Source organism: Balaenoptera physalus, assembly GCF_965194825.1.
Source record: "Balaenoptera physalus genome assembly, chromosome: 13".
Taxonomy (NCBI): domain Eukaryota; kingdom Metazoa; phylum Chordata; class Mammalia; order Artiodactyla; family Balaenopteridae; genus Balaenoptera; species Balaenoptera physalus.
In genome coordinates, this window is record NC_138892.1 from 11,631,463 (window position 1) to 11,659,310 (window position 27,848).

The following is a 27,848-nucleotide window of genomic DNA, read 5'->3' on the forward strand; positions in this document are numbered from 1 at the left end:
TTCATTATCAGAACAGCACCTCGAGGCAAGCGTGCTTCCCCATTTTCCAGACAGGCCGGCTGAGACTTGGGAATGTTTGGTCACTTGCCCGAAGCCACACTGCTAGGAGGCAGCAGAACTGGCACCTGATCCGCTGTGGCCCAGCCCTGCCAGCTCAGCAATGCCTCCTTCTCCATCTGCCTGAAATCCACATGGAGAGGAGTGCCCTCCCTTTTCTTTCCTACTGGTCACCTCCCCAGCTTCCACATCTCCCAGAAACCTCTGAAACGCCCCCTATTCTTCTCAGAAACCTCCAGCATCTTCTTCTGAAGATATTGTCAACAACCCTGTGCAGAGTTCCAGGCCAACTCTCCCAGGATGTCCCAATCAGATGGTCCCCATTTCCTTCCTCCTCTTGCCTGCTTGAGCGTCCATGTTGCTCCCTACTGACCCAGGGGTTTTTACTGTGCAGTCCACACATATTTGGTGAGCACCTACTATGTGCCAGACCCCATGTGAGAGGCAGGGAATATAATAGCAACACAACCAAGCCCCTACCCTTACACTATAAATAAGAAAATAAATACATATGTGAGGTGAGAGGTGCTGCAAAGGGTTAAGGAGATAAATTATACAAGTAAGGAAATAGGATGATGGAAGAGGGGCAGGTGGGCTTTTATATCAGGTGGTCAGTTGAGCAGACTGCTGCGAGAATAAAGGATTGAACCAGCTGCCAAGAGATGAGCATCCCAGGCAGAGGAAGTGTTATGCAAAGGCGCTGGGGTAGGCGTGGGGCCACGGGATCCAGAATAGGAGTCTGACTGCAGGAGATGGAGGCAAGAAGGGAGAGCATGGAAGAGGAGAGGCTAAGAGGTGGCTGAGCCTGGTCAAGTAGGACATTCAAGACCCATTCTCTGTCTCCTCCCAAACTTACTCACCCAAGTGCACTGCCTTCCTCTCATTTTCTCCATCCCCCGTTGGATTCCTTCTCCCCTAAAAGTCACTGGAAATCACCTTTTCTCCCTGCCCTTTAGCATTCTGTTTCTTGCTTCTCCTCTGCATCTTTATGTGACCGCTGTATTTTACTCTATTACTTTATTATCCATTTTCTATCATAATTTTCTTTGCTGTAGCTCAGTTCCTGGTGAAATCCCACACCAACCCCAGAGGTGGGAGGTGGCGGGGAAGAAGCATCGGATGGATTCAGAGCTCAGACTAGGGGTAGAAGTCCCAGTGGGAAAGCTACTTCTCTGTGGGAATTCTTGTCACGGGCACCTCTACGCATGGATTTTCAGCTTCCGGTTCTCACCAGGCTCAGAACTAAACATGCAGCCCTGCTCCACTCTCCCAGCCCCTCCAGCATCAGACACCGGGGGCTCCCTGAGGTTTCCTCGACTGCTCTCAGCTCTGCAAGGAGTAAAACCTGCCTGCTGTCTCCTAGCATCTCCTTTCCTCCCCATCCCAGAGCCTGACACCCCCATCAGGGCATCTCTGCAGCAGATGCCCCAGCATGGGGCTGAACAGCGAGGCAGGCTGGAAGCTTCTGGTGATCCACAGCGGGCTGGATGTGCGGACGAGAGAGCAGAGCAGGCCCAGGAGGAGCAGCGTGGGGAAACCAGGCCAGTGCTGGCCTCCCAGGTCCGACTCTGGTACTGCCTTATCTCTTGTCTGCCCCCAGTCCTCTCATAGCATCTTGGGGCACCTTCACCTTTCCCAACCACACCCCAACCCCACCCCCACCTGCCAAGCTCCAGGGGCTTTTAGACACCTACTCCTACTATTTTCCAAATGCTTATATCTTGTTTAATCCCCACAACCCTAACCTTATTCATTCAGTCAAAAACCATTCACTGAGCACCTACAATATTCCAAGCACTTTCTAGGCATCGGGGATACTGCAATGAACGAGTATCATTCGAGTATCACACACGGGCTCTGACATCCCGGGGGAAGTGGGAGGCTGGGGACAGACTTCAGATAATAAATAAGAGAATGTCAAGTTGCAACAAGCACGGTGATGAAAACAAAACAGGTCAATGTCATATAGAGTGACATTTTAGATTGTGTGACCAGCAATGCCTCTCTGGGGGTGATATTTCAGCTAAGACTTGAATGATGTGCTAGGGGTCCAGCCTTCAGGGAGAACAGCATCCAACAGAGGGAACAGCGAGTGCAAAGGACTTACTTCAGGTGGGAACCGTCGAGACACCTATCACCCCATTTACAGATGAGGAAGCTCAGAGGGGATAAATCCCAGCCCAGGGTCACACAGAGAGTAAGCAGCAGAGCTGGGATTCAAACCCAGGTCCATCTGACTCCACGGCCTGTTCTCTTCCCACTTCATTGCTCCTGCCAGGCAAGGACGGTGATGCCCATGGATGGCTCGTTACCCCACGCACAGCAGTTTCTCTGGATTCAGCCCCAGCCTCCCTGAGATTCCTCATCCGACTTCGGGTCTCTGCATTTGCACGTGCTGTTCCCCTGCTTGAAATGCCCTCCTCTCTTCCTTGACCAGTTGTGAGCTTTTCTCCTGGCCTTTGAGGCTGAGCTTGTCACCAAAGCCTTCTGGGACACTCCAAGACAGAAATAAATGCTTCTTGCCCTGGGCTTTCACAGCACATGTCTTCATTTTGTTCATTTATTCCTCAAATGTGTACTATGGACCCACTATGTGCCAGCCATTAAACAGAAATTCCAAACCCAGAGAGAAGTGCCACAAGAGGAGAAGGGGCGTTGTAGGAGCACACAGAAGGGAATGCCGGACACCCCAGATCTTCCTGGGCCTGGGTCGCAGTGCCTTGGAATTAGCTGTCTGCTTGACGATCTCCCTGATTTGGGTATTTTCATCTCATCTGCCTCTCTAGCACCTTAGCACATTGCCTGGCACAGAGCAGGCATGCATTTGGATTTTTATATCCACAAAGTAGTTTGTTTGTACAGGGTGCCCGCTCTGTGCTAGGCACTGTTCTAAGTGTTGGAAATACGAGAACACAGCAGACCAAAATCCCTGCCTTCGTGAGGCTTCATTCTAGTGAGCATAGAGTGTAATGGAATGAATGATTGCCATTCCCGATTAATTCATTCACATGCTGAAAAGACATAGAACGGGAGCAGGGAGTGAAGAGGCAGTAGCACGGAACAAAACTGTGCAGGTTGCCAAAGCAGAATCGTCAGTTTCCCCCGCTCCCCGCAGCCCACTCATGCTCCAACCAGCTTCTTCCTCAGAGCGACGCATCTCAGCCGCGGACACCAATATTCATCAGTTTTCTCCCCAATACCCCAAGTCCCTCAATTTCTTTCCATCCCCATTGCCATATACTGGTCTAGCCCACCATTGTCTCTCGCTTGCATCCCAGCCATAGCTGCCATACTGTCTCCATGCCTCCAGGTTTGCTTCTCACACTTCCTTTCTCACCAGTCTCCTCCAGGTGGCTTCTTATGCTTCAGTCTCCCTTCCATGGCCTCCAGGCTCTTAGCCTAAAACATTCCCCATCATTATCTTTATTTTTTTATATTTATTTATTATTTATTTATTTATTTTCCTTATTCTTTTGGCTGCGTCAGGTCTTAGTTGTGGCACGCGGGATCTTTCGTCATGGCGAGCAGTCTCTTCATTGCGGCGCTCGGGCTTCTCTCTAGTTGTGGTGCGTTTTTTTGGTTTCGGTTTTTTGGTTTTTTTCCCTCTCTCTCTAGTTGTGGCGCATGGGCTCTGTAGTTTGAGGCACGTTGGTTCTCTCGTTGAGGCGCGCAAGCTCAGTAGTTGTGGCACACGGGCTTAGTTGCCCTGCGGCATGTGGGATCTTAGTTCCCTGACTAGGGATCAAACCCGTGTCCCCTGCACTGGAAGGTGGATTCTTTACCACTGGACCACCAAGGAAGTCCCCCCCTCATTATCTTTAAATTTCTTAGCATCTTTTCCCTAAAACTGGCCAATCCTCTTTTCCCTCCTGCGCACACTTCTGCACCTTTGCACAGGCTGTTCCCTCAATCTGGAATGCCCTTCCTCTTCTCAGCTCCCCTCCACCCTCCCACCCCCATCTTAGCCTAGCTGACTCTGAGTTAATTTCAGTTTAAATGTCCTGTCCTCCAGGAGGATGTCCCTCACACCTTAGGTTGGGTTTAGTCTCCCTGATCCATGGCCCTACAGCATCCCTCACCTAACATTCTCCTCACTTTAATGTGGCTCTTCCTCACCTGTCTCCTCCTTCTGCTTGTCTTCAGGTCGTTGGAGGAAGGGACCATGTTTGTCCTACTCAACATCCCTGGGAAATCTACTATGTGTACCTGACACATAGTAGGTGCTTGATTTGTTGAACGAATAGATGAACAAATGAATAAACTATGAAACTTGGATCTAGTAGAACTTGAAGCAATGCAAAATGTTCAAATCTCTGCTGTCCCGCCTAACTTGATATATGACCTTGGGACTTGATTTGTGACCTCTCTGACCCTCTGTTTCCTCACCTATAGGATAAGATAGTAATATGCATTTGCAGTGTTGTTGGAATGGTAAGTGTAAGAACCTGTGTGACAATTTGTATGGAAACACAAAAGACCCCGAATAGCCAAAGCAATCTTGAGAAAGAAAAACGGAGCTGGAGGAATCAGGCTCCCTGACTTCAGACTATACTACAAAGCTACAGTAATCAAGACAGTATGGTACTGGCACAACAACAGAAATATAGATCAATGGAACAGTATAGAAAGCCCAGAGATAAACCCACGGACATACAGTCACCTTATCTTTGATAAAGGAGGCAAGACTATACAGTGGAGAAAAGACAGCCCCTTCAATAAGTGGTGCTGGGAAAACTGGGCAGCTACATGTAAAAGAATGAAATTAGAACACTCCCTAACACCATACACAAAAATAAACTCAAAATGGATTAAAGACCTAAATGTAAGGCCAGACACTGTAAAACTCTTAGAGGAAAACATAGGCAGAACACGCTATGACATAAATCACAGCAAGATCCTTTTTGACCCACCTCCTAGAGAAATGGAAATAAAAACAAAAATAAACAAATGGGACCTAATGAAACTTAAAAGCTTTTGCACAGCAAAGGAAACCATAAACAAGACAAAAAGACAACCATCAGAATGGGAGAAAATATTTGCAAATGAAGCAACTGACAAAGGATTAATCTCCAAAATTTACAAGCAGCTCATGCAGCTCAATATCAGAAAAACAAACAACCCAATCCAAAAATGGTCAGAAGACCTAAATAGACATTTCTCCAAAGAAGATATACAGATTGCCAACAAACACATGAAAGAATGCTCAACGTCATTAATCATTAGAGAAATGCAAATCAAAACTAGAGTGAGGTATCACCTCACACCAGTCAGAATGGCCATCATCAAAAAATCTACAAACAGTAAATGCTGGAGAGGGTGTGGAGAAAAGGGAACCCTCTTGCACTGTTGGTGGGAATGTAAATTGATACAGCCACTCTGGAGAACAGTATGCAGGTTCCTTAAAAAACTAAAACTAGAACTACCATATGACCCAGCAATCCCACTACTGGGCACATACCCTGAGAAAAACCATAATTCAAAGAGTCATGTACCAAAATGTTCATTGCAGCACTATTTACAATAGCCAGGACATGGAAGCAACCTGTGTCCATCAACAGATGAATAGATAAAGAAGATGTGGCACATATATACAATGGAATATTACTCAACCATAAAAAGAAACAAAATTGAATTATTTGTAGTGAGGTGGATGGACCTAGAGTCTGTCATACAAAGTAAGTCAGAAATAGAAAAACAAATACCATATGCTAACACATATATATGGAATCTTAAAAAAAAAAAATGGTCATGAAGAACCTAGGGGCAAGACGGGAATAAACACACAGACCTACTAGAGAATGGACTTGAGGATGTGGGGAGGGGGAAGGGTAAGCTGAGACAAAGTGAGAGAATGGTATGGACATATATACACTACCAAACGTAAAATAGCTAGTGGGAAGCAGCCGCATAGCACAGGGAGATCAGCTTGGTGCTTTGTGACCACCTAGCGGGATGGGATAGGGAGGGTGGGAGGGAGGGAGACGTAAGAGGGAAGAGATATGGGGACATATGTGTATGTGTAACTGATTCACTTTGTTATAAAGCAGAAACTAACACACACCATTGTAAAGCAATTATACTCCAATAAAGATGTTTAAAAAAAAGAAAAGAATCTGTGTGAAAATATGTGACACCTAGAAGTTACTCCCTTAAATCCTTGCCAAATCTGTGGATGAGAAGCAAATAGCCTTGGTGTAATATCCTTATTGAGAAAGCTTATATCTTGGGTCAAGGCACAGAGGTTAAGACCTAGGGCTGTTTGCTGGGCTTCTGGGCTAGAGCTCTGCCACTCACTCACTGTCACTCACAACCTTAGGCTAGATGTTTAAACCATTATGTGACTCAGGTTCCTCATCTGTAAAATGGTTGCTCCCTCATAGGATTGCTGTGGGACTCAGCCTAGATCAGTGCCTGGCGTGTTAGCTATTGTCATGGTTATTTACACATAACACTGACAACCACACTGTAAGGCTTCTGCCAGTGGCCCTCCTGACAGATGAAGAGAGATTTCCAGAGAGGTTAAGTGACTGCCCAAGGTCATACAATGAGGAAATGGCAGCCTTGTGCTTCAAGGCCAGGTCTGCTGTGCCCAAATCCCATGTTATTTCCACTCCATCAAAGCAGGAGCTCAAAATAGGCCTGTGGCATTTCAGCTAATTTCCTCTAAGCCCTTACCAAGTCACCAACTGCAGGCTCACAAAGCTGCTCCCCTAAGAGCATCCATTCAGCAGCTGCTAAGTATGTGTGCCTGGTAGATCCAAAGCATCTAATGTGGTTTGCACCAAGCCAGGTCTTCCCAGGTAGCCTTGCCTGGTCTGCAGAAGGGACCGCAGGAGTAGAGCTAGGCTGGGGAGGGGGAAGGGGAGTGGTACATGAGTTAGATGGAAGAAGAGGCTGGAAACCAATCTGGATATAAATGGGGGGAGGAGAAATGAGAGGCAAGTCACACTTACTGAGTGCCTACTACGTGCCAGGTACACCATTTAAAACACACTAGAATCACTCAGACTTTATTTATCAAGTATCTATTATGTATCAAGCCCTGCACTAGGTCCCAAAGATACAATCGTGAACAAGACCCAGCTATTGACCTCAAAGGGCTCACAGGTCAGTGAGAGAGCTGACACAGGCACAAAATAAAGTGCTACAAATGGGATGGTAGAATCTGAGCAGGGTGGAAGCTGTGAAAAGCAGGGAGTAACTGGGAACAGCTTCAGAAAGGGGGAGGCAGTACTATGTGCTCATTTTACATGTGGTGAAACTGAGGCTCTAGGAAGCCGACTTGTTTGAATCCTGCAGTTACCAAGTAGCACAGAAGCAAGCTGTGCCCCCAGGCCTGTTCTGTCTCCAGAAGTGTCTGTTCTCTCCACACCATCAACCTAAAGCTGTTACGTGTCCCCTCACCCACTTTCCTTTACTCAATGATTATCTGGCTAGAAGATTAATCAAATGCTGCTAAAGCTGCAGCCACTGTCAGTGGCTAAGATGTTAGCTGCTTCTGCAGTCAAACAGAAGCTTTTGAGCCTCTGTTACTGATTCTGTTAGAGCAAAAGATTCAGGGGTTGGTCTGAAAGGGATGGGGGAATAAGGAGGGTTCTATCTCCAGTCTGAAAGGACTTCTTGGACAGGTCAAAGGCAACCAAGGTGACAGGAGTAAGTGAGAGCAAGCTTCTCAGGCTCATGTGACTGCGCCCAAACTTCTCTCCACTCCCCCCAAAAGGCCCGTTTAAGAAGGCTTCCTGCTTGCCCCTCACTTTTTTCTCAAGGAAGGGAGCCAAGAAAATCACTCATCTGAACCCCTGGCTGAACTTGCTAGGCTCCCTGCTGAGTGAGATCAGCATATCAGTGCCTCTCCATCCCAATTCCCATCCCCAAATTCAAAGCACAAGAAACCAAACAGGAGAAATCCTCAGTCCGCAAAAGTAGCTCTTGCTATATATACCCTAAAGGTACCTTAGCAGAAGTTGCTGTAATCTTGGTCATGTTCTCCAGACACCAGGACCCTCTCCAAGGTGCCAGGAGCACAGCAATTACCCCTCACAGGAGTCCTTCCTTTCTGAGCAGGGAAAAGAGAGCGAGAGAAGGAAGTTTCGTGGAGGATGGAGAAACAAGTAGTTTTTCTACACCAAAAAAAAAAAAAAAAGTATTGGCCATACCTTCAGACCAACTCTGAGCTAAGGGAAAGACGTTAGGCAATACCAAAGAAAGTCTGTTTTGAATTCAGTCATCTTTTATATACTCTTTGATAATCACCAGATCACTAAGAAATTGTCAAGCAAATTATCTCCAGACAAAAATGGAAGAAGAAAGAAGAAAGTATAAAATAGTTGAGCTATGAAATTGAAACATCTCTAATCCCCAACTGACCCATCAGACTTACACCTCTCTCTAGGTTCCTGCCCCCACCCAAAATTAAAAACAGTGCACCTACATCATGCCTCATGTGCTCTCCCTCACCAACTAGGAAACTGATCAGAGGGAAATATAATCAGTAGCAGCAGGAATCTGATGGGATTCTTTTTCCAGGGGTCACATTAAGGAAAAGTTGCATGTATAGAAACAAGAGGTGACGCTGTAATTAACACAAGATAACCATTCTGCTGAGGAAAAGGGGAGAGTTATGATGTGTTTCCTTATTCACAGCAGGGAGGTTTTTATCTCTTCCCATCCAGTTCACAAATGACATGGGAAACTTAGAAGGACTCACATTTCACCCACTTCCCCTGCAAACATGTTTATCCTTGAGATGAAAATCATCGCCCAAGCCCCAGCCTCCAGTCACCCGTTTGCACCCTTTACCATGAATAATCTTTCCAAGATGTCTGCTTGTAGGAGCAAGATTTGGGATTTCACGGAAAACTACAGAGACACACATACACACACACCCTGTTAGCTAGAAAGAGACAGAGACAGAGAGAAACTACCAAAAGGAGAACAGCTAACGTGCCAACAAAATAAAACAGATCCCCCAAACAGCAAAGTGCAAAAGATGATTTAAAAAACACATAGAGACCGTGTTTGTAATTACCCGTCCAGGTTATATTTTCAGGGCTTCCAGGCAAAGAAACGGCTGGTTGAAGTTTTGTGCCCGTCTGATTGTGATGGGAGGGTTGTATTTGAAGCTCTGGGCACGTAGAGATGGAATGAGAAGGAGGCTGAGCTGGAAGAAACACCGAGGGGTAAGGGAAGGGGAGAGAGTGTGAGAGAGAGAGAGAGAGGGAGAGGGAAAGGGAGAGGGAGCGGAGCTATCTCTAGCTACGCCTTCCTCTAAGCTCCGGGAGCCCAGGAGAGCGCTCATTTCAGGATCTGGGAGAGGGGTAAAAAGAGGAAAGGCAGCCCCCGCTCTGCCCCGGCCTTGCTGCCCCCGAGGGAAGGGAGGACTCTGGCCCGCGCCCCCCTCCTGGCGGGCCGCCGGGGGAGCCGGGGAGCGCGCGAAGCGGGCGGCGCAGGGAGCTGTCCAGTTCAGCACCACCCGGTAATGCAGTAGGTGGGAGCGCCTCCGCCGGGGGCCGAGCCGGCAGGGAGTGGGGTGGGAGGGGGCAGGCGGGCGGCCCATCCTGCAGCAAGACGCCGGCTCCCTTGTTTCCAGGAGCTTTGCAGATAGGGGGAGGGAAACCCGCCTCGATTCTCTGAGAGAAACCCCCTCCCTCCCCCACTTCGCCAACACTACCACCGCCACCAACAACAATAACCGCCGCCGCTGCTCGTCCTGCCGCCGCCGCCGCCGCGCCTGCCCGCCCTGCTGCTGCAGCTGCCGCTGCCGGGGCACAACCATGGAAGGCGAGACCCCCGCACCTGTCCAGCTGAAATCAAGGGCTTACAGAATACTGGGAAGTCTGGTCTGAAACGAAAACGCCCGAGACACCCCCCAAGGAAGAGAACTGGAGAAGCAAAGGATTTTCATGGCGCAGGCCGCAGAGCCGAGAGCGAAGACGGAAGGTTGCATCTCGGCTTTTACAATCTCTAACTGTCTAGGTCCCGACCATGAGAGACTGTGTTGAGAATGCGGCTGATCCCTGGTTCACTGTGGAAGCCCTCTCCAAATTAGCTATCACATATGGAAACTGGAGACCAGAATTTTAGGAAAAGAGATTAAGGCATCTCACTTTGGGGGGGTGGGGGGTGTCTTTTTATTTTTTCCTTTTTTTTTTTTTTTTTTTTAATCACTGCAACTGGAACAGTTTCTGATCTCAAAAGGCAAGCCTCTCTTCCCGTGTGATCTTTATAATTTACACTCTTTTCCGTGAGCTTTCTTACCTCCCTTTTTTTATATCTCTCCATATCCTCTATTAACACATATATCCATTATATTAGTAGTGGAATTATTTTTATTTTTTTGCTTTAGTACTCGCACCCTCACACACACTCTCCCGAGAACCAGAAGTCGGTTGGGTGTTTATATAATGAAGAATTATGGGGCTGTTTGATCGAGGTGTTCAAATGCTTTTAACCACCGTTGGTGCTTTCGCTGCCTTCAGTCTGATGACCATAGCTGTGGGAACCGACTATTGGCTCTATTCCAGAGGGGTTTGCAAGACCAAAAGTGTCAGTGAGAATGAAACCAGCAAAAAGAACGAGGAAGTTATGACCCATTCTGGATTATGGAGAACCTGCTGCCTGGAAGGTATTTGATTTCCCATCTCCTCCCCCTCTCCACCCCACCTCCTCTTCTCACTCCCCCTCCCCACCCGCCTCCAAATAAGTTCCCTTTACATTCCACCATTTTCTTACTTCACTCCTTCCACCACAGATCAAGGTTGGTTGGGTTAGTTTCAGAGGAAAGAAAATCAATAAGCAAAAACCATAGTCAACTCTCAAGCCTCCACCACCCCCCTTCCTTCAAACCTCTTCATTGAAATAATCTATGATATGATGAAAACAACAAGAGATTGTCTTTAAAAGTCAAATGTGCTCCACCTGCTTTGGAATCATTAGGATTTGCCTTTGGATGTAGTATGGCCATCTATGAGGGGGTAAAAAATAACTGCTCCTCTTTTCGTAATGAAGAATTCCAAAATGCTCTTCCTTTCCCCTCCTCCTCCCCTTACTCCCCAAAAGTTCCAGACACCTCATCATCTGCAAATCCCCTTTTTTTAAAAAAATCTGTTTTTTCTAAGAACCCGTATTTGGTAAATCCTAATTATTCCAGGATCGCAAGCTGAGTTCAAGAGCATTTCGTAATGTCTATGAGCCACACATATTGTTCGAGGCGACTGGCTGTGTGTGTATGTGTGTTTTAACGTTTACAAAGTCTAAAAACACGTACGTCTCTCACAGGAGACAGACCCAAGTTCTAATAAACAGCAATTCACTTGCAGGTCAGGCTGAGAACCAATTCACTTCCACTCAGAGTGACATGTCTATTATCCAGAAGCATGTAGAATCAGCACAGCATTGCAGCCAGCTTGGGAATCAGACATTGTGCAGGGAGGCTGGGAGGGAGACGAGGGCATGGGGAGGTTGAGGGGGTACAGGAGAGAGCAGTGGGTCAGGGGTGTCAGTGGTTTGCCTTGATCTTGCAGGGTCATTGGGACACGTGTGCCTGTGCATGTGCTGTGGGCAAAGCGGTCCCCACGGTGGAAAGGCTGGAAGATCAGGGTACGGATGAAAGCATGTGCTTTGAGACACATTAATAAACACAGGGCAGAAAAACTCCTGCAGGTCATACAACCTGCATTTAGCAACAGACTTTAATATGAGGGGCTGCATTTGAGCGGCTACCTATGTCTGTGTGGACAAGCTACAGCCACCCATAGGAAGACATGCACAGAGAGATACATGTTTCTGGGTGGAAAGAAAAGCTTATGTGCTTTGCTTCTGATATGAACCAATACGGAGGCCGTTTGAGACAGCGTCGGGAAGCGGGGACTGCAGGATTGTTTGTTAAGCTCAACATGGGATGGTGATGCAGGGAGTTGAAGCCAGGAGATGGGGGAGAAGAGAAGGAAACAGACAGGGAGAGGGAGAACTGATGGGGCCCCTCAGTCTAACCCAAACTGAGCAAAAGCTGCTCTTTGGGAAATGTTTATGTCTGGGAAAGAGCACCAATTCCATGCCCACCCCCCCCAACAATCTTGGTGCGAGTGGTTGAGTGATGGCTGAACATGTTTTGAATAGCTAAGTGACTTCATTGAGCGATGGTCTATTTGACGCATACTGCATTTGGTGCCCTTTCTCAATCCAAACCGCTGCCTTGAACATAGTCTGCAGCGGAGCTCTATGCTGAATACTATATGCTCTTCCCCAGCTGGAGAATCAATATCGGGAAATTAATAGGCACTGTTTTAAACACACCCCTGCTTTAAAAAAATGAAGAGGCTTTCATGCAGCTACTCACTAACAGTGGAAAGACTTCCATTTAATTAAACATTTATGGCACGCTTTTATTCCAAAAGAGAAGGAAAGCAAAGTGAATGAGGGTTGCTTTAGGGAAATGACCACAGTAGCGATTTGCCTTCCTTGGATTTTAGTTAGATGGATGAAGATATGCAGCCAAGAGATTAGACGGAAGACAGGACATGATTTTAGGAGAAATATTCCCAGAAATTGGTGAGTTGGTATAAATATACTTTATCAGGGTTTTATGTGCAAATTCTTAATACCATGATCTTTTAAACATTTCCTAATTCCCTGAAGGGAGGAGGACTAGACAGTGGCTTTGGATCACTTATGCGTTAAAAGGCTTAAGTATTTTCATTAAAATTCCATCTGTTTGGTGCCCACATCCCCAAATGTGCTGCCCGCCCCCTTCAGCTTTCTCTCCAAGCCGTACCCACACCTCGCTCCCTGAATCATCCCTAAAGGGGTTAGTATTGCAACACTTCCCAAGGATTGTGTGATTCATACAGGAGCCGTGGGTTTGGCTCTTCTCCCCAGGACTGGGGCCTCCCGGCAGTCGGGGGGAAGGCTGGGCCAGGCTGCTTTAGGATTGCTGTGCCTTTTCCACTTGTAGCCAAGGCCCAGGCAGGAAGGGTGGGTACTCAGGGCCCCAGTTCAACCTGGCCTTTAATTTCCAAAGCTTCTGTCCATATGGAGTTTTGAAGGCCTCAGACTCCCCCCCTTAGGAAGTTGGGCCTTGGCCACTTAGGAAGTGGTTTGAAGGTTTTAAAGCCACATACTTTCAAAGACTGCACTGATTTCCAAAGATTATAAACGCATTTATTTCTGCAGGTTGACAAAGATGGTTCTTGTGGGGCATTCGTGTGCTTGCTTTATTGAGCATTCAAAATAGGGCTGGCCTTTATGGAAATCAAGTTGCCAGGTTCCCCCAACCTGTGTTTTTTGTGAGAAACTGGACTCTCAGAAAAGATTTCCCATCACCCCTTTATTGTGTTTCCTGCCCGTATCCAAAAAGTTGTGAACAGATTTCCAATCTTCTCCCCAAGATGTTGCTAATGACTCCACATGAAAAACAACCCTGTCTTCTTCTGATCTCTTTGACTCTCCGGTTTGCATTAGGGCTTTTTATCTCCTGAGATGATTTTTTTGTCGTTGTTCACTTCTTGATGAAAATAAGAATCAGAAAACCTTTCTTTGCCTCTATGGCTGTTTTTGAAATGAATTCCTCTGTTGAGGAATGAGAAGAGAACAGGACCACTTGTTAGGGGTAGACACAGGGGGAAGGCAAGAGGAATCAAGAAGAAATCACAGCCTTTATTTTCTCCCTCTGCAGAGTAAAGAGTAGTAGTGTCTCTGTGTGTGAACTTGAAACCCCTAGCAGACTAGTGTCTTTAGTGGGATTTGAGAGCATGGGGGATGGTCTGCACTTGGATCCATGTAGATGGAAAGTGATGATAGGAAAAGTTCTTGAACTTTTCAGGAAAGCTGCTTTAAGAGCCTCCGAATGGAGAGATGAATTGGCCCTTTCAGAGAAGGATTCAATAAAATCTACAACAGGACATTAAAACAGCTTGTTCCAGGCGTGCTGTCTCTGGGCCACGCGGTGACTTGCTGTTCAGTATGTTAACCTCTGTTGTCACCAAAAGGAATCATCGTCTCCAGGGGCAGCAAGAAATTCACTCCTTGTATTTATTCTCTCCTGCACCTTCCTCCCCTCTGTCTGGGCTCCATGTCTCCCCCAGAGGATTCCCAGCCCTGCAGAGGAGGAGCCAGCAGCAGTACAACGTGGCCCATAGCAGAAACGCACCCTCCCTTCTCTCTCCCTCTCTCGCCCTTTTCCTTGCTGTGAGGCAGAGCAAAAATCTTTCTCTCTGTCCAGATTGTTCAAATCCCTCTGCTGAATTTCTGAGCTCCTCTTCTTCCTGGCTTTTCCTCTCTTCTCCTCCACAACTTGCTTACTCACAGGGGCTCTGCCATCCATTCTCCATCCCTGTTCTCTTTGAGTAAGAGGTGTCTGGGTTTTCCTGAACTATCTCTTCCAAGTTCATAATTGCATAGCTTTTGCTTGGCCTGCAAGGTGCCCAGTGCCCCACGCTGGGTTCAGCCATGGCTCTCTTGTTCTGCAGAAGGAAAGTACATATCTTTTATTTTAGAAATGCCAGCTGCCTTTCCCGGACACTCTTGCCTTTATGTGTGGAAGAGCTGAGTTTAGAAGTTACTAATGGGCCTTCATACTGGGTACCTATCGCTCCATAATTCCCAAGATAATTTGATTCTCTTTAGGTCCTCTGCACACAGTAGGTACAGAAAAAATATCTATCAATGGATTGATTCAGAAATTCTTAAACTATTGAAATTAATTCAAAGATCATAAGGACATGCAGCAAGCAAGTAATTGAGAGAGAGAGAGAGAGGGAAGGAGGTGAGGAAATCAGGATGATTTGTTTGTTCTTCCCAGAATTTCTTTTTTATTTTTTTAAGTTAATTTTTTATTTTATATTGGAGTATAGTTGATTTACAATATTGTGTTAGTTTCAGGTGTACAGCAAATTAATTCAGTTATACATACACATATATCCATTCTTTTTCAGATTCTTTTCCCATATAGGTTATGGAATATCTTCTTTAAAAGAATGTCATGACTTCATTGTTGTAAAATGAGAAAATTCAAAAGGAGTCAGTCATTGAGTTGCACAGCTCCTAATTAGCTAAAGAAAAATTATCAGTACACTCAGTCTCTATGGGGAAGAAAAAAATTAACCCATTGATTTTCTTCCCTCTTCAGCTTTTAAAGGATGCCAAAATCTAGTTTGATCCTAATACTCACCAGAACAGACACTTTGGGCAGAGAGCAGGCATCATGGCCCATACCTATGTAGCTTCCCCAAAACCTTCCCCAGAATTCTTTACCAAACTTCCCCACCCAGTTCCCAGGACCTTGAGAACTTTGCCTCAGGTCTTAGGTTCTGATCAGCAGTTTTCCATGCAGCCAGGCCCCGCTTTCCTAGCCCTTCTCACCTTGTAAGACAAACCTGATTCCTTTATTGAGGAACCAGCCCTGCAAATCCCAGCCCATTCACACTGCCCTCCTGCCCCTCCCTTTACAGGTGCCAGGTGTGACACCTCACACCAAGGCCACGTGGGCAGAGAGGGTGGCAGGGGGAGAACTTGCATCCGGGCCTCTTGTTTCCACCCTGCAAACCTCCAGAGGGCTCTATGCATGAACCTTGGCCCTCTGCGGCCTTGTGTTCAGATTCACTGCCAGCCCTGGATTCTATTCTGTCTGCATCCCACTGAGTGTCCCCATTGAGCGCCCAACCCAAGCTTGTCAGGACACCTGAGTTCTGACCCACCTGACTCCCCTACACGCCACTCCCTCCAGCTGCCTGCACCTTGCTGGGTGACAACTCTGCCATAATCTTCTCACTCCCGCGAGCCCAAGGGAACAAATACTGAACTTCAGGCTGGACCCACCACACGCCTCTTCGTGTTTGCCCTTTCATTTTGGAAGTGTCCTCAATGTAAACTCTCCGTGAGTTTTATGTTGGCAAGCAGTTTTCAAAGAATAACAGATTTATGTCCCCTGAAGTCACGGAAGTTTTCAGATGCAGCTTTGTTGTATGTGGTGCAGTTGAAAGAATTTTGCAGCCACACAGACTTGGGTTCACTTCAAGCACCGCAACCTTATGAGCTGTGCGATTTGGGGGGAGTCATTTAACCTCTCCAAGCCTCAGTTTCCCTTTCCACAAAAAGGAGATCTAACAGCCTTCTCACAGGGTGATTGGTTGGCATTAAACCAATGAGTGCCACCTTCTTTCCTGATCACCTGGCTTGAAATTACAGTCAACAACCCCTACCCTGTACCCCTCATACATCCTCTTGGCTCTGTTTTTTTTTTTACAGAGTACATCCCACCTTCTAGCACACTATGAAATGTACTCATGCCATTTGTTGTGTGTCTGCACCACTAGACTGTCAGCCCCAGGAGGGCAGGGGTCTTTGTTCTGCCCTTTGTTGCTGTAGCCGCAGCAATTATGATGGTGCAAGAGTCAACCCACCTTTGCTGGCAAATGAACAAACCACCACTGCCCACTACAGGGTGGGCATTGAGAAATAATGTTCCCTTCATATCGTCAAAGGATTGTTCTTTAAATTACAAACCGTGAGCAATGGTGGCAGAAGCATCTTTCTTTTTTTTTTTTTTTTTTGATATTCTAAAAAATAAATAATGGACTCAACACAGAGAGAAGAAGGAAGGGAAGGAGAGAGAGTGTTTCAACACACAAGGGACAATAACAAAGATAATAAGAAAGAAAGTGTTTGGAGAGAAAATAAATGCCTGAGAAGAAAGTGCTGGGGGGTGAACATCCTCTAAATAGATACTGGCCATGCTTTCCTCTCTCCACATCATCCAGAGCGTCTGTCACAAAGATCCTCGGGGAGAGTTTCCCATGAGTGTTTGCTTTCAGGTCAGTGGGGGAGGAGGAGATATGTATCCAGACTGATAATGCAGGAGATTTTTAAATGGTTCAAAAATGCAATGGTTCCTTTTAGCCTTGACTATAAGTATTTTGGCCAAAAAAACCATATTCAGATGAAATATGCATTTTAAGTTTCCAGGTTAGTTTACAGTCACAGATCAAGCAATTCCTTCACTCGTTTATTTTATTTGTTAAATCTTTGATGAGCCCCTGCAACATGCCAGGTGCTGGGCCAAGCGTTGGGGTCATGGTGGGCAGCAACTCCCTTCAGGGTCACTGCCCTCAGAGCCTTCTGGAAGAGACAGACCTTACTTTAAAGACTCTCACTTAACATAATTGTAAAGTAAGTTACAACTATGCTAAGCCCTCTCAAGGAGAGTCACATGAGACTGTGAGTTTATGATATTAAGATCGTTCTAATCAGAGAAGTCTCCCCTGAGGAGGTGAGATGTGAATGGCTATCTGAAGGATGCATAGAAGTTAACTGGGTGAAGAAGAAACTTCCCAGGTTGGAGGGCAGCAAGTGCAAAGATCAGTGAGGAAGAGAAGGAGCAAGTCCTGGGAGGAGGCCAGGGTGGCTGGAGGACCCAGATGGAGGGGGGGATGGGGGAGGGGATGCTGCTGGATGGTGTGGGGAGGGGGCTGCAGAAATAGTTAGCACCCAAGGGTGTGGGGCCTTGCTAGTCTTGTTAAAGAATTTTGCTCTTTGACTTCTGGCTTCTTGCTTATGAGCTGTGTGACCTTGAGCTAGTTAATTCTATCTCTGTGCCTCCTTCACACCATCTCTCTAACGGAGCTGATGGTGCCTGCCCCTAAGGTTGTTGTGAGGGTTAGAGCACTATTCCCTTCTCTCTGTCGTGCTCTTCCTGATTCCACCCACATCTGAGTGTGGTGGTCTCTTTGGCCTCAAAACTTATCACAGCACAGAGAAGGGAAGAAATAGATTGATTCAACTCCAATCAACAAAATTTAAACTATGCTTAGTGGAGGTGTTGATGGTAGGTGCCAATCCTGCAGTACACACTGGGAGGCAGAAGTGAACAAGACCCACCCTCCCTCAGGACCCTCCAGGTGAGTCCAAGCAGGGAATCCCAAACAGGCATCTCACAAAATGACTCTGTTTCATGCAAGACATTTGACATAGCCTGCTGCCACCTCACCTTATCACCCTCCCCCAGACTCAGAGAGATTCCTGGCATCTCTTACGATCAGTTAGGATCTTTGAGGATTTGAGCTGGAATGGGAATGAGGCTCAGTTAAATCCGCCAGACTTTTTGAAAATAGGAATGAGAGTAGAGGGATGTGATCTGTGCTCTCCAATGCCAAGAAATGCCTGTCAGCCGTCGTGGGATCGTCGCTGAACTCTGTGGCCTCGCCGGCATCCCGGTCCTTTCTCCTGGGTGTATAAAGGGCTCTAATCTCCCAGTTCCACCTTCCCTCAGTTCTGATGCCATTGATTATAAAAATGAACTAACTACTTAAACAGCTTTCGGGACAGGGGAAAACAAATTTCATGTACATATCAGTTGTAAAACATACTCTAATTTCAGAAACCTTAAAACTTAAAATTTGTGCCTTGGAATCAAAGGAAGATGGCAAACTATCTTGCTGGCAGAGAGAAATGCAGGCAGGGTGTTGAGAGAGCCCAAGGGATTTCTCCAGCTTGCCCTTGTTGCCTGTCCCGTGACTCAGGAAACAACATGGGGGAAGTGTGTGGTCTTACGAGAACCTTTCTTGACAAAGAAAAGGGTGATAGTTGATCTTTGTTCCACAGCTTTCCGAGTCCTTGCCAGGTGCTGTGTGAGAGTCTAGGACAGAGGCAAAGGCTCCATCTGCCCTCAAGGAACTTCTAATCTAGTAGAAGACAAACCAGTGAACAGACGATGCTGATGACACAGTGGGAAGCATAAGCCCGGGGAATTCTGGGAGCAGAGAGACTGGGGAGGAGGGGATGCCAGGGAAGATGGGGTTCTGAGGATGCGTAGCGGTGAGCAAGCTGGGCGGATGAAGCGCACTTCAGACAGAAGGAACGGCGGGTGCAGAAACACAGATGCCCAAGCAGCCATGCCGATGGTCCAGTGAGGCTGGAAGGTAGAAGGCAGGGAGGGGGAGTGTGGGAGGCAGTGGAGATGGGATCCCAAAGGGACAGAAATGGCTCTCACACAGCAGTTTGTGTTTCAGCGTGGGAGAAAAGGGGAGTCCAGAGAGGTGGGAAGCAAGGGAGGGTCGCACCTGGCTTTGTCCATTAGCGAGATCACTGGCAGTTCGGACCCTGCTGGATGGGAGCCGGGGTCGGCCGGAGCTGGTGTGATTTAACTGGGAAGAGGCGAGCACAGGAGGAGGCTGTGGCAGGGACCAGGTGACTCGCCCTAAGTTAGTTGTAGTGAACAGAGAGTAAGAGGGGAGAAGGAAGAAGACTGTAAGCGATATACAGGAGAGGTGCTTCAAGGCGCTCCCTTCCCAGTGGAACAAGCCTTTATTGGCCACACACAATGGGCTGGACCCTGAGGTTACAAGGATGCAGACAAGTCTCTGCTCAATACCACCTTCTCGAGGAGCCTTCCTGACTGCCCCGTCTAAAGTAGCTCCCTGTCCCGTTACTCGATTTTATTTCCTTCTTTAACGTCTTAACATTGGTCTGTGTCCCCCTAGAAGACTGTGAGCCATGTGAGGGCAGGGGCGTGTCGGCCTTGGCACAAAGAGCGTGCTTAGGAGCTAAATGTGGGGTGGATGAGTAAGGCCACGGTGCCTGGCCTCGAGGAGCTCCCATCAGGGGAGGGAGGTGGGCTCTTAAAAACTCCTCTTGACCAGTCATCCCTCCAAGGTGTGGCTGGAACCGCATCTGAAAGATCCTTGCGAACAGGCAAGGGTTTCCCTTGCACCCCGCAACCTGGGACGCTCCTTGGGCGCCTCCTGGGCCACAGCTTTGCCACAACGCTTCAGGAAGCTGATAAGGCACTGCGAGCCTGTTCCCTCCTGGGCAGCTGTCACCTTTTCTCTCAATCCAAATCCTCATACGTTATCGCCTGGCTCAGAGGTACTGACTTGGCAGCCCTGAGTCAGCCTCTGAGGAGCCGCCTTTCCTTTCTCCTTATTGACACTATATTTATTCATTCTTCCCTGAACTTCCTCGACCTTGGGTAGTCTTCCAGCTGTTAACAAGAATGCCACAGATTAGGGGCGAAATCCCAGGTGCACGGTTGCCGTAGCCTCATAGAGTGGGGAATTGGCACCTTGCTTTGCTACACCATCCACCATGCAATTTACATGCCCCAGTGCCAGCCTCTCTCTGGCCTTGTCATCGGGCAAAATTCACTGGTGACCATTGCTTGCTGATCCCTAGACCTTGTTTTTTTTTTTAACTTTTTATTTTATATTGGAGTATAGCCGATTAATAATGTTGTGATAGTTTCAGGTGTACGGCAAAGCAACTCAACCATACATATACTTGTATCCATCCCTAGACCTTTCTTTATCCCAATTTTGCCCCAGGCTGTCGTTTCTCACTTTCTCTGCATAAAGGATCATTCATTCATTTCTGCCACATTTTCCCCTCAACCTGGATCTCTGTCTGCACAAGTCTTATTCTTTATCCTTCTTGAATTTTCCCTAAGGTCGAGAACTCTCCTCCCCAATTCTCCTCCAACGTATTTTGCAAAGAAAGCAGCCCTGAAAATGACTATTCTGGCATCATTTTAACACTAATAATACGATAATAATAACTAATCATTCACTGAGTGCTTCGTTTGTGCTGAGCACTGTTTAGATGCTTTCCAGGGGTTAACTCTTATTTCATCTTTACAATTCTAAAGGTATATGCAATGATATCCACTATCTCCATCGTAAGAGGCTCAGAGAAGTTAAGTGACTTGCCCAAGGTCACACAGCAAGTAGCAGAGCTGGAGTTCTAACCCAAGCCTGTCCAACCCAAAAACCTGTGCACAGCCTTCTGTTACACGAATTATATTTACAATTTTCCCCTGGCCCCAAAATCTATAAATAAATTTCTTTGAGAATTTGAAGGCAAGGCTAAGCAGAAATTTCTGTTTGTGCTCCACGTTTGATGAAGTTTTAAAAACTTTGAAGCTTCAGTTAGGATATACTCCTTACCCAGGGAAGAGTAGGGAAAAGTGGAGGGGCTACCAGGTTTTCCCACAGCTCTGAATACAGAAGGATGCCTCAAAATGCATAGATATCCCTCTCTTTGTAGTTTGTGGAGGGGGAGGAGGTGAATACACACATATATTCCCTCTCCCCAGCCCTCTGCCTAGAGGGCCATTTCCAACCACATTCCACTTGTCTTCAGGACGCAGTTGAATTGTCACTTCCCCCAACAGCTCTGCCCCCTCCCACCCTGCTCCCACCTGGCTCACGTTCCCTCCCTCTTTCCTTCCACAGCATCTCTGCATGTCTCCGACGCAGCATCTTCCATCTTTTTTGTTGCCTGTTTCCATTTCTGTCTCCACCTCCAGACCATGAGTCCCCCTGTCCATTTCTTCAACAAAATGTACTCAGTCACTGCCATGTGCCAGTTACCATCCTAGGCTCTGGGTTTACAAAGGCGAAAAGACACAGCCCCTGCCCTCAAGGAGCTTATGCCCCAGTGGGGGATTGGAGGACCCCCTGCAAGCACACCTAGGGGTGGAGAGATTCTTCCAGGAAGAGGTGTGAGAGGGCATGGGAGGTTTGGGGGACCACACAAGGTTTCTAGTATTGCTGGAGCATCAGGTGCAGGAAGGGAGGTAGGGGAAGGTGTTAGTCCTGAGGGATGAGATTTGACAGAGACCACGTCATGAAGGGATGGTTCACATGTAAAGAGTGTAAAGAGGAGAATTTTGAGAAGGAAATGATATGATCAGATTTGCATTTTGGGAGGATGGCTCAGGAAGCCATGTGAAGTAGAAATGGGAAGAAGAGGAGGACAGAGAAGGGAGTCCAGGGAGGAGATGGTTGCCCAGTCCAGCAAGTGATGAAGCAGCTGACCCAGGGCAGGGGGCAGGGGGGGCTGTCAAGCAAGGGAACAGAATCAGAGGATCCACAGGACCCAGGACTGTCACTTGTGTTGAGCAAGGTGTGACAGTGAGTGACCTTCACTGAGACAGGGGAAACGGGAGAAATTTGCAGGAAGAAGATGGTACCTTTAATCTTGGGTAGAGTGATTCCACACCTGTGTTTCCAGGAACTGGCAAGTAGTAGCTTCTCAGTCAGTGTTGAATGAATGAATGAATAAAGAAAAAAAGCTTTACATTTGAGATTATGATGCATATTGAAACTCAGATTTTCCCCAGTATCATCATAATGAAAGAATGCATTATGTTCTAGCCAGGCCTGTAGTTCGTGTCAGCTCTGGCATCTGACAGCCTGGGTTCAAATCCCAACCTTATCACTTACCAGTTTTGTGACCTTGGACAAGGCATGTCACCTCTCTAAGCTGGTTTTCTGGTGTCTAAGTGGGGAAAATTGTATCTCACGCATGGGTTGATTGTGAAAGTTTAGTAAGATGCTCCATGCAAAGTGCTTAACAAGATGCTGGTACATAGTAAACACTCTCTAAATGCCAGATGCTGTTATCACTAGTGTGTTTATCATTGATTATACCAACAGTTGCAAACAGTGACCTGTGAGTTGTCACTCTTTGGCAACTCAAAATATTCTACAAATCGAGAACTTTCTTATTTAAAAAAGCCCCGTCTTTGGCTTCCTGTGGGGAAAAAAATCAGATTTTTGTAACCCTGAGCCCCCTTCCTGCTTGGCAACAACCAGCAGCAGCAGGACAGCCGATGTCCCTTCAGGTATGACAGGTTCCCTGCAGTTCCCCAAAGTCCCCACCGCTCCCGAGTATCTTTTGAGGCTGCTGGGCTGCTTTGGCCTTCCTCTGGCCTCCGTAGGCATCCGAGTTTGCAAACGCTCCTCTCTGCCAATGACAAATTACAGGTGGAGTCTTTGTCTTCCAAGGGCTGAAAATGTAAGCAAAACACCACCAGCCCAGGCAGAGTGTAGCAGCTAACAGAGTGAATAAAGCCATGCATCTGGAAATAAATGCATAAACATCCAACATTCCCAAGCAGTGTTTGCTGATAAGACTCAGGTGGAAGGCAAGCTCATCTACTCCTTTTTACTCAGCAGCTCTAGGGTAAGTTGTCGCTTTTAAAAAGAGAGACTCTCACCCATTTTATGCCACCTTCAGAGCTTCTCTTTTAGAAGTTGACATTTTCTGACCTTGACCCCAGTTCGGGGAAATGCACCCTGTCGTGCTGACCACGTGGTTTGCTTTATTCAATAACTAAATGGCAGGCACCAGGGAGATGGTCCGCGTTGTCCGTGCTGGCTGAAGAGAGAGAGGCAGGGGCTTTGCTGGAGAATGAGGGATTCTCTACTTTAAATTTTTACCTCGGAAGACTTCATAGAGAAGAGGGGAATTTCAGGAGTTTCTTGGTAGGAAAAAAATTGCCTAGCAATTGCTCGGAAAGGACATGAACTTAAAGACATGCAGTTTGATCTGGGAGAACTGTCAGATCTGATCCAATCTGACAGTTTTTGAATGTTTGATATGTCAGGCTCTATGCTAATTTGTGGGGCACAGCAACAAGTCAGCTCCTACGGGGGGTGGTCTGCCCTGATCCCCCCAGCTGACAGCAGCCATCCTCTTCCCAGTCTCTCTTTTCTTCATTTCGTGTTCTCCTAATTTGTCTACAGTGTTTATTATTTCTTTCCCAACCAGAATATAAGCTCTGAGAAACCAGGATCTTTTCTGTCCTATTTACTACCGTAGCCCCAGGGCTAAGATCAGACCTGGCACCTAGTAGGGTGCTTAGTCAGTTTCAATGTTGTTTGGATGACAGAAGACATACCATTGCTCCAAAGGAGATCAAGGCCTAGAGGAAGAGATAGGCATGTACCGAGACTATTACCAGTGAGCTCAGGCACTGTGAAGGCCTGTGTAAGGACCCGACAAAAGAACAACTCAATGTGGGGAGGTCTGGAAGGGGTCCTAAGAAAGTGCCCTCTGCAGTGGGTTTTGGAGGATGAAGAGGAGTTTGCCAAGTAGAACAGAGGAGAAAGGCACAACACAGATGAAGGAAATGAAACCACTGGAGGCTGCCTCCCAAAGAATAAGGTCAAAGAGAGAACAGAGCACTACTGGGTCTAGAGCAGCACTTCTCAAACTTGGATGTGTACCCTAATAACCTGGGGTACCCTAATAATCTTGCTGAACTGCAGATGCTGATGTGGGGTCCAGGTGGGGGCTGAGCCTGTGTTTCTAGCTCCCAGGTGAGGCTGGTACCACACTTTAAGAAGCAAGCTTTTGCAGCGTGGCCAGTGGGCTCTGGTGAACATGGGTCTAAATCCTACCTCTGCCACTGGCGGACTGGGCCTGCTTTCTCACCTCTAAAATGATGATGACAACTTTCCTCCCAGGCACTGAATAAATTCAGAGTGCCTGAATTTGGTAAAGCCATCAGTTCAGTCCTGAGCACTGCATATCAATATGTTTCAGCTACTATTGTCATTAACGGCTAAAGGCGATTGTATAGAGGTGTGAGAGGAAGGGATGATTTTCCCTGAGAGCTAATGTTGTTTGAGGGTCTCCTGTGTGTTGGGCCCTGTCCTATGGACCACTCAGATGTCACCTTCCTTAAACCACACAGCACTCTATCACATAGGTGTTATATGATTCTCACTTTGCCAGTAAGAAACCAGAGGAAATGTGTTCGTTTCCCATTGCTGCTGTAACAAATGACCATAAATTTAATGGCTTAAAACGACACAAACTTATTGTCTTACCATTCTGTAGGTCTGAAGTCTGAAATTGGTCTCAATGGGCTAAAATCAAGGTGTCAGCAGGACTGTGTTCCTTCTGGAGACTTTAAGGGAAAATCTGTTTCTATGCCTTTTCCAGCTTCTAGAGACTGTCCACATTCCTTGGCCAGTGGCCCCTTCCTGCATCTTCAAAGCCAGCAGCATCAGACAGAGTCTTTCTCATGGTGCAACTCTCTAATGCTAATTCTTCTGCCTCCCTCCTCCATTTCTTTCTTTTTTTTTTTCTTTAATTTATTTTTATGTTTAACTTTGGCTGTGTTGGGTCTTCGTTTCTGTGCGAGGGCTTTCTCTAGTTGCGGCAAGCAGGGGCCACTCTTCATCGCGGTGCGCGGGCCTCTCACTATCACGGCCTCTCTTGTTGCGGAGCACAGGCTCCAGACGTGCAGGCTCAGTAGTTGTGGCTCACGGGCCCAGTTGCTCCGTGGCATGTGGGATCTTCCCAGACCAGGGCTCGAACCCATGTCCCCTGCATTGGCAGGCAGATTCTCAACCACTGCGCCACCAGGGAAGCCCCCTCCTCCATTTCTAACGATGTTTGTGACTACATTGCCCATGCCTGGATCATCGAGGATAATCTCTCTATCTTAAGGTCAGCTGATTAGCAACATTAATTCCATCTGCAACTTTAATTGGCCCTTGCCATAACATGTGAAACATAGTCACAGGTTACAGGAATTGGGCTGTAGACGTCTTTGGCAGGTTATTATTCTGCCTAGCACAGGGAGTGAGTGCTTAAAGAATTCCCCTAATATCACAAGCTCAGAATGGTTCCCCTGGAAGGGGTTTTAGAGCTTGTATGAGGAAGGATTAGATTTGACAACAAGCAACAGAGAAAGAAAATTAACAGTGGCTTAAATAAGCCAAAAAGTTTATCCTTTCTCAAGGAAACTAATCTGGAGACATGAAATACAAGGCTGGTCTGGAGGCTCCACAAACTGGTTAGCAAATGCAGGCTCCTACCAGCTCCCTGCCCCACCATCCGTAGAGTATGGCCTTTGACCTCACATCTCCAGTGTGACTGCCAGAGCTCCTGCCACTGCCTTCACATTCCAGGTATCAAGGTGGAGGATGGCACAAAGAAACAAAGGCAAAAGGCACCTGTTACATGGCTCTTAAGGAGGTTTCCTGGAAGACACCACACAACATTTTTGCTTTGGTCTCATTGGCCAGAAGTTTGTCATGTGACCACACATTAACTATAAGGAAGTCTGGAAAATATAATCTTATTCCCAAGTGGCCACATGCATGGTGAAAAATCAGGGGTTCTGTTGCTACAAGGAAAGGAAAGAAGGAAGGCAACTAGCAGTGTATCCAGGGAGCTCACCTAGTCCAGACCCTCACCTTATGACCCAAGAACTTGAGGCCCAGAGAAGGAAGGGACCTGGTGCCATGGAGCCAGCTAGCAATGATGTTGGGACTAGGACCCACGCACCCCGGTCCCAGTCCAACATCTAGCTTCAAGCACCTAGCACAGTGCCTGGCACATAGTAGGAGCTGAGTTATGCTCGTGGAACTGAAGAGAGTTTGCCATTCCACTGCACCAAACGTCCCCCTCTGGACCACACACTCTGCTGCTGATGCTTTAGGGCAGATGAAATCCCACCTTTAGGAGGCCCAGCCAACTGCACTCCTGGGTCTCTTTATCCTCCTTCCTCCCAGCTTACATCCCTGCTTGCAGCCTTGGAATAGCTCTGGGCTTCACTAACTGTCCCACAAAGTCACATGAAAGGGCAGTAGAATTTAGCAAAAGAGAGACCTCAAATAGCACTGAGAAATGGACGGTTTTCTCCTCTTTGGGATTTTCTCTATGACAGGGAGACGTCTGCTTAGAGATGGGGCCATATATCTGGGGCGGATTGTAACAAGAAACCATTTCTACCGTCTTGGCATTTCACAGTTTTCGTTTTGACACAGTGAAAGGAGGGGTGGGGACTGATCAAAGCCAGAAGCCACGTGGCAACTCTCAACTTTTTCCCACGGGCTGCAAACGCCAAAGGAGCTCCACTGTCGGGCATTTTTCACTCCGGCCAGTTCAGATGTACAAGATCTGGGCACTCTCTTGTACTTTGTTCTCAAATCTTTGTCCCTCCAACCAGACAGTAAGGGTCTTGAGACAGGAGGTGTCGGGTTTGCCTCTGTGCCCCTTGCCTGGCATGGTGTCCGGCACGTGACAGGCACTTGCTTAAGAAATGGGGGATTGGTCGATGCGTCCAAATGAAGCAGCTAAGGCAGTGTCTGGCACATGGTGGGCTCTCAGCAAAATTTTCCAGTGAAAGAAGGAAAAACAAAAAGGAAAGGAAGAAAGAAGGACAGATGGAATAAGGGAGGGAGAAAGAAATTGGTTTGAGTCTTGGCTGGCCGTGGAAGCAGCAGCTCCCCGGCTCTCCCGGCCTCGGTTCTGGAATAGCGCATCCCTCCCCGCCGAGTTCACAGGTGAACCGGAGACCCTGGCCCGGAAGTTCTGTTTCAAAGGGCTTCCCCTCCAGCTTGAGAGCACTGTGCCTTTCAGGCTTCCCAGTGGGCCTCCGTGGCCACGGTACCTGGTGCCAGGGTTACAGGGATGTGGCCAGAGGCAGAATTGGTGGGGTCGCTGGTGTGAGGGAAAGTGGGATGCAGAGGGAAAGGAACTCACCCCCATCCCACATCTAAGAGAGAAGGAGACAGGGATGGAAAGGGAGACAGGAGGCAGAAGCTCAGCATAATGAGGTTAGTGCGGTGCGCAAAAGCATAGAAAGGATGGGCAGAGGCTGCCTGGGCACGGGGGCTGTCCCCTCTCGGGGCAGATGGAACTCGAGGGCCAGAGAGTCCATGACAGTTGGTCGGAGGGAAGAGGAGCAGCGGCAGAAATCAGGGAGGGGCCTGCCTCCCGCCTCCTCCCGGGCAGGAACAGACACCCCTTCCAGTCCCAGAAACGCTGCTGAAGGAGAACTCGATGAGGACCTGGAGATCAAAGAGAACTACCCAGCAGGGGAGTAAATGCTTGTGGACTGAGAGAGGAAACCGCAGAGCCTGTGGCCAGGACTCAGGCTAAAATTACAGGCCAGATGACAGGACCACACACCGGGGCAGCCTAGGACCACAGATTTTCCCTAGAACCCAACCACTGCCTGCCCTAGTTTCTTCTGGATTGATTGGGCAGCAGGATCCAGG

At 47.6% G+C, this 27,848-nt stretch overlaps 1 protein-coding gene across 1 annotated transcript in view; it reads left to right on the forward strand.

Annotated features, from left to right (window-relative positions):
- The first annotated feature begins 6,118 nt into the window (after positions 1-6,118).
- CACNG2 (calcium voltage-gated channel auxiliary subunit gamma 2) overlaps positions 6,119-27,848 on the forward strand; it is a 126,789-nt gene continuing 105,059 nt past the window's right edge. The window contains exon 1 of the mRNA XM_082420824.1: positions 6,119-10,681. Coding sequence (XP_082276950.1) covers positions 10,471-10,681 — 211 coding nt within the window. The 5' untranslated portion in view covers positions 6,119-10,470. The remainder of the gene's footprint in view (positions 10,682-27,848) is intronic.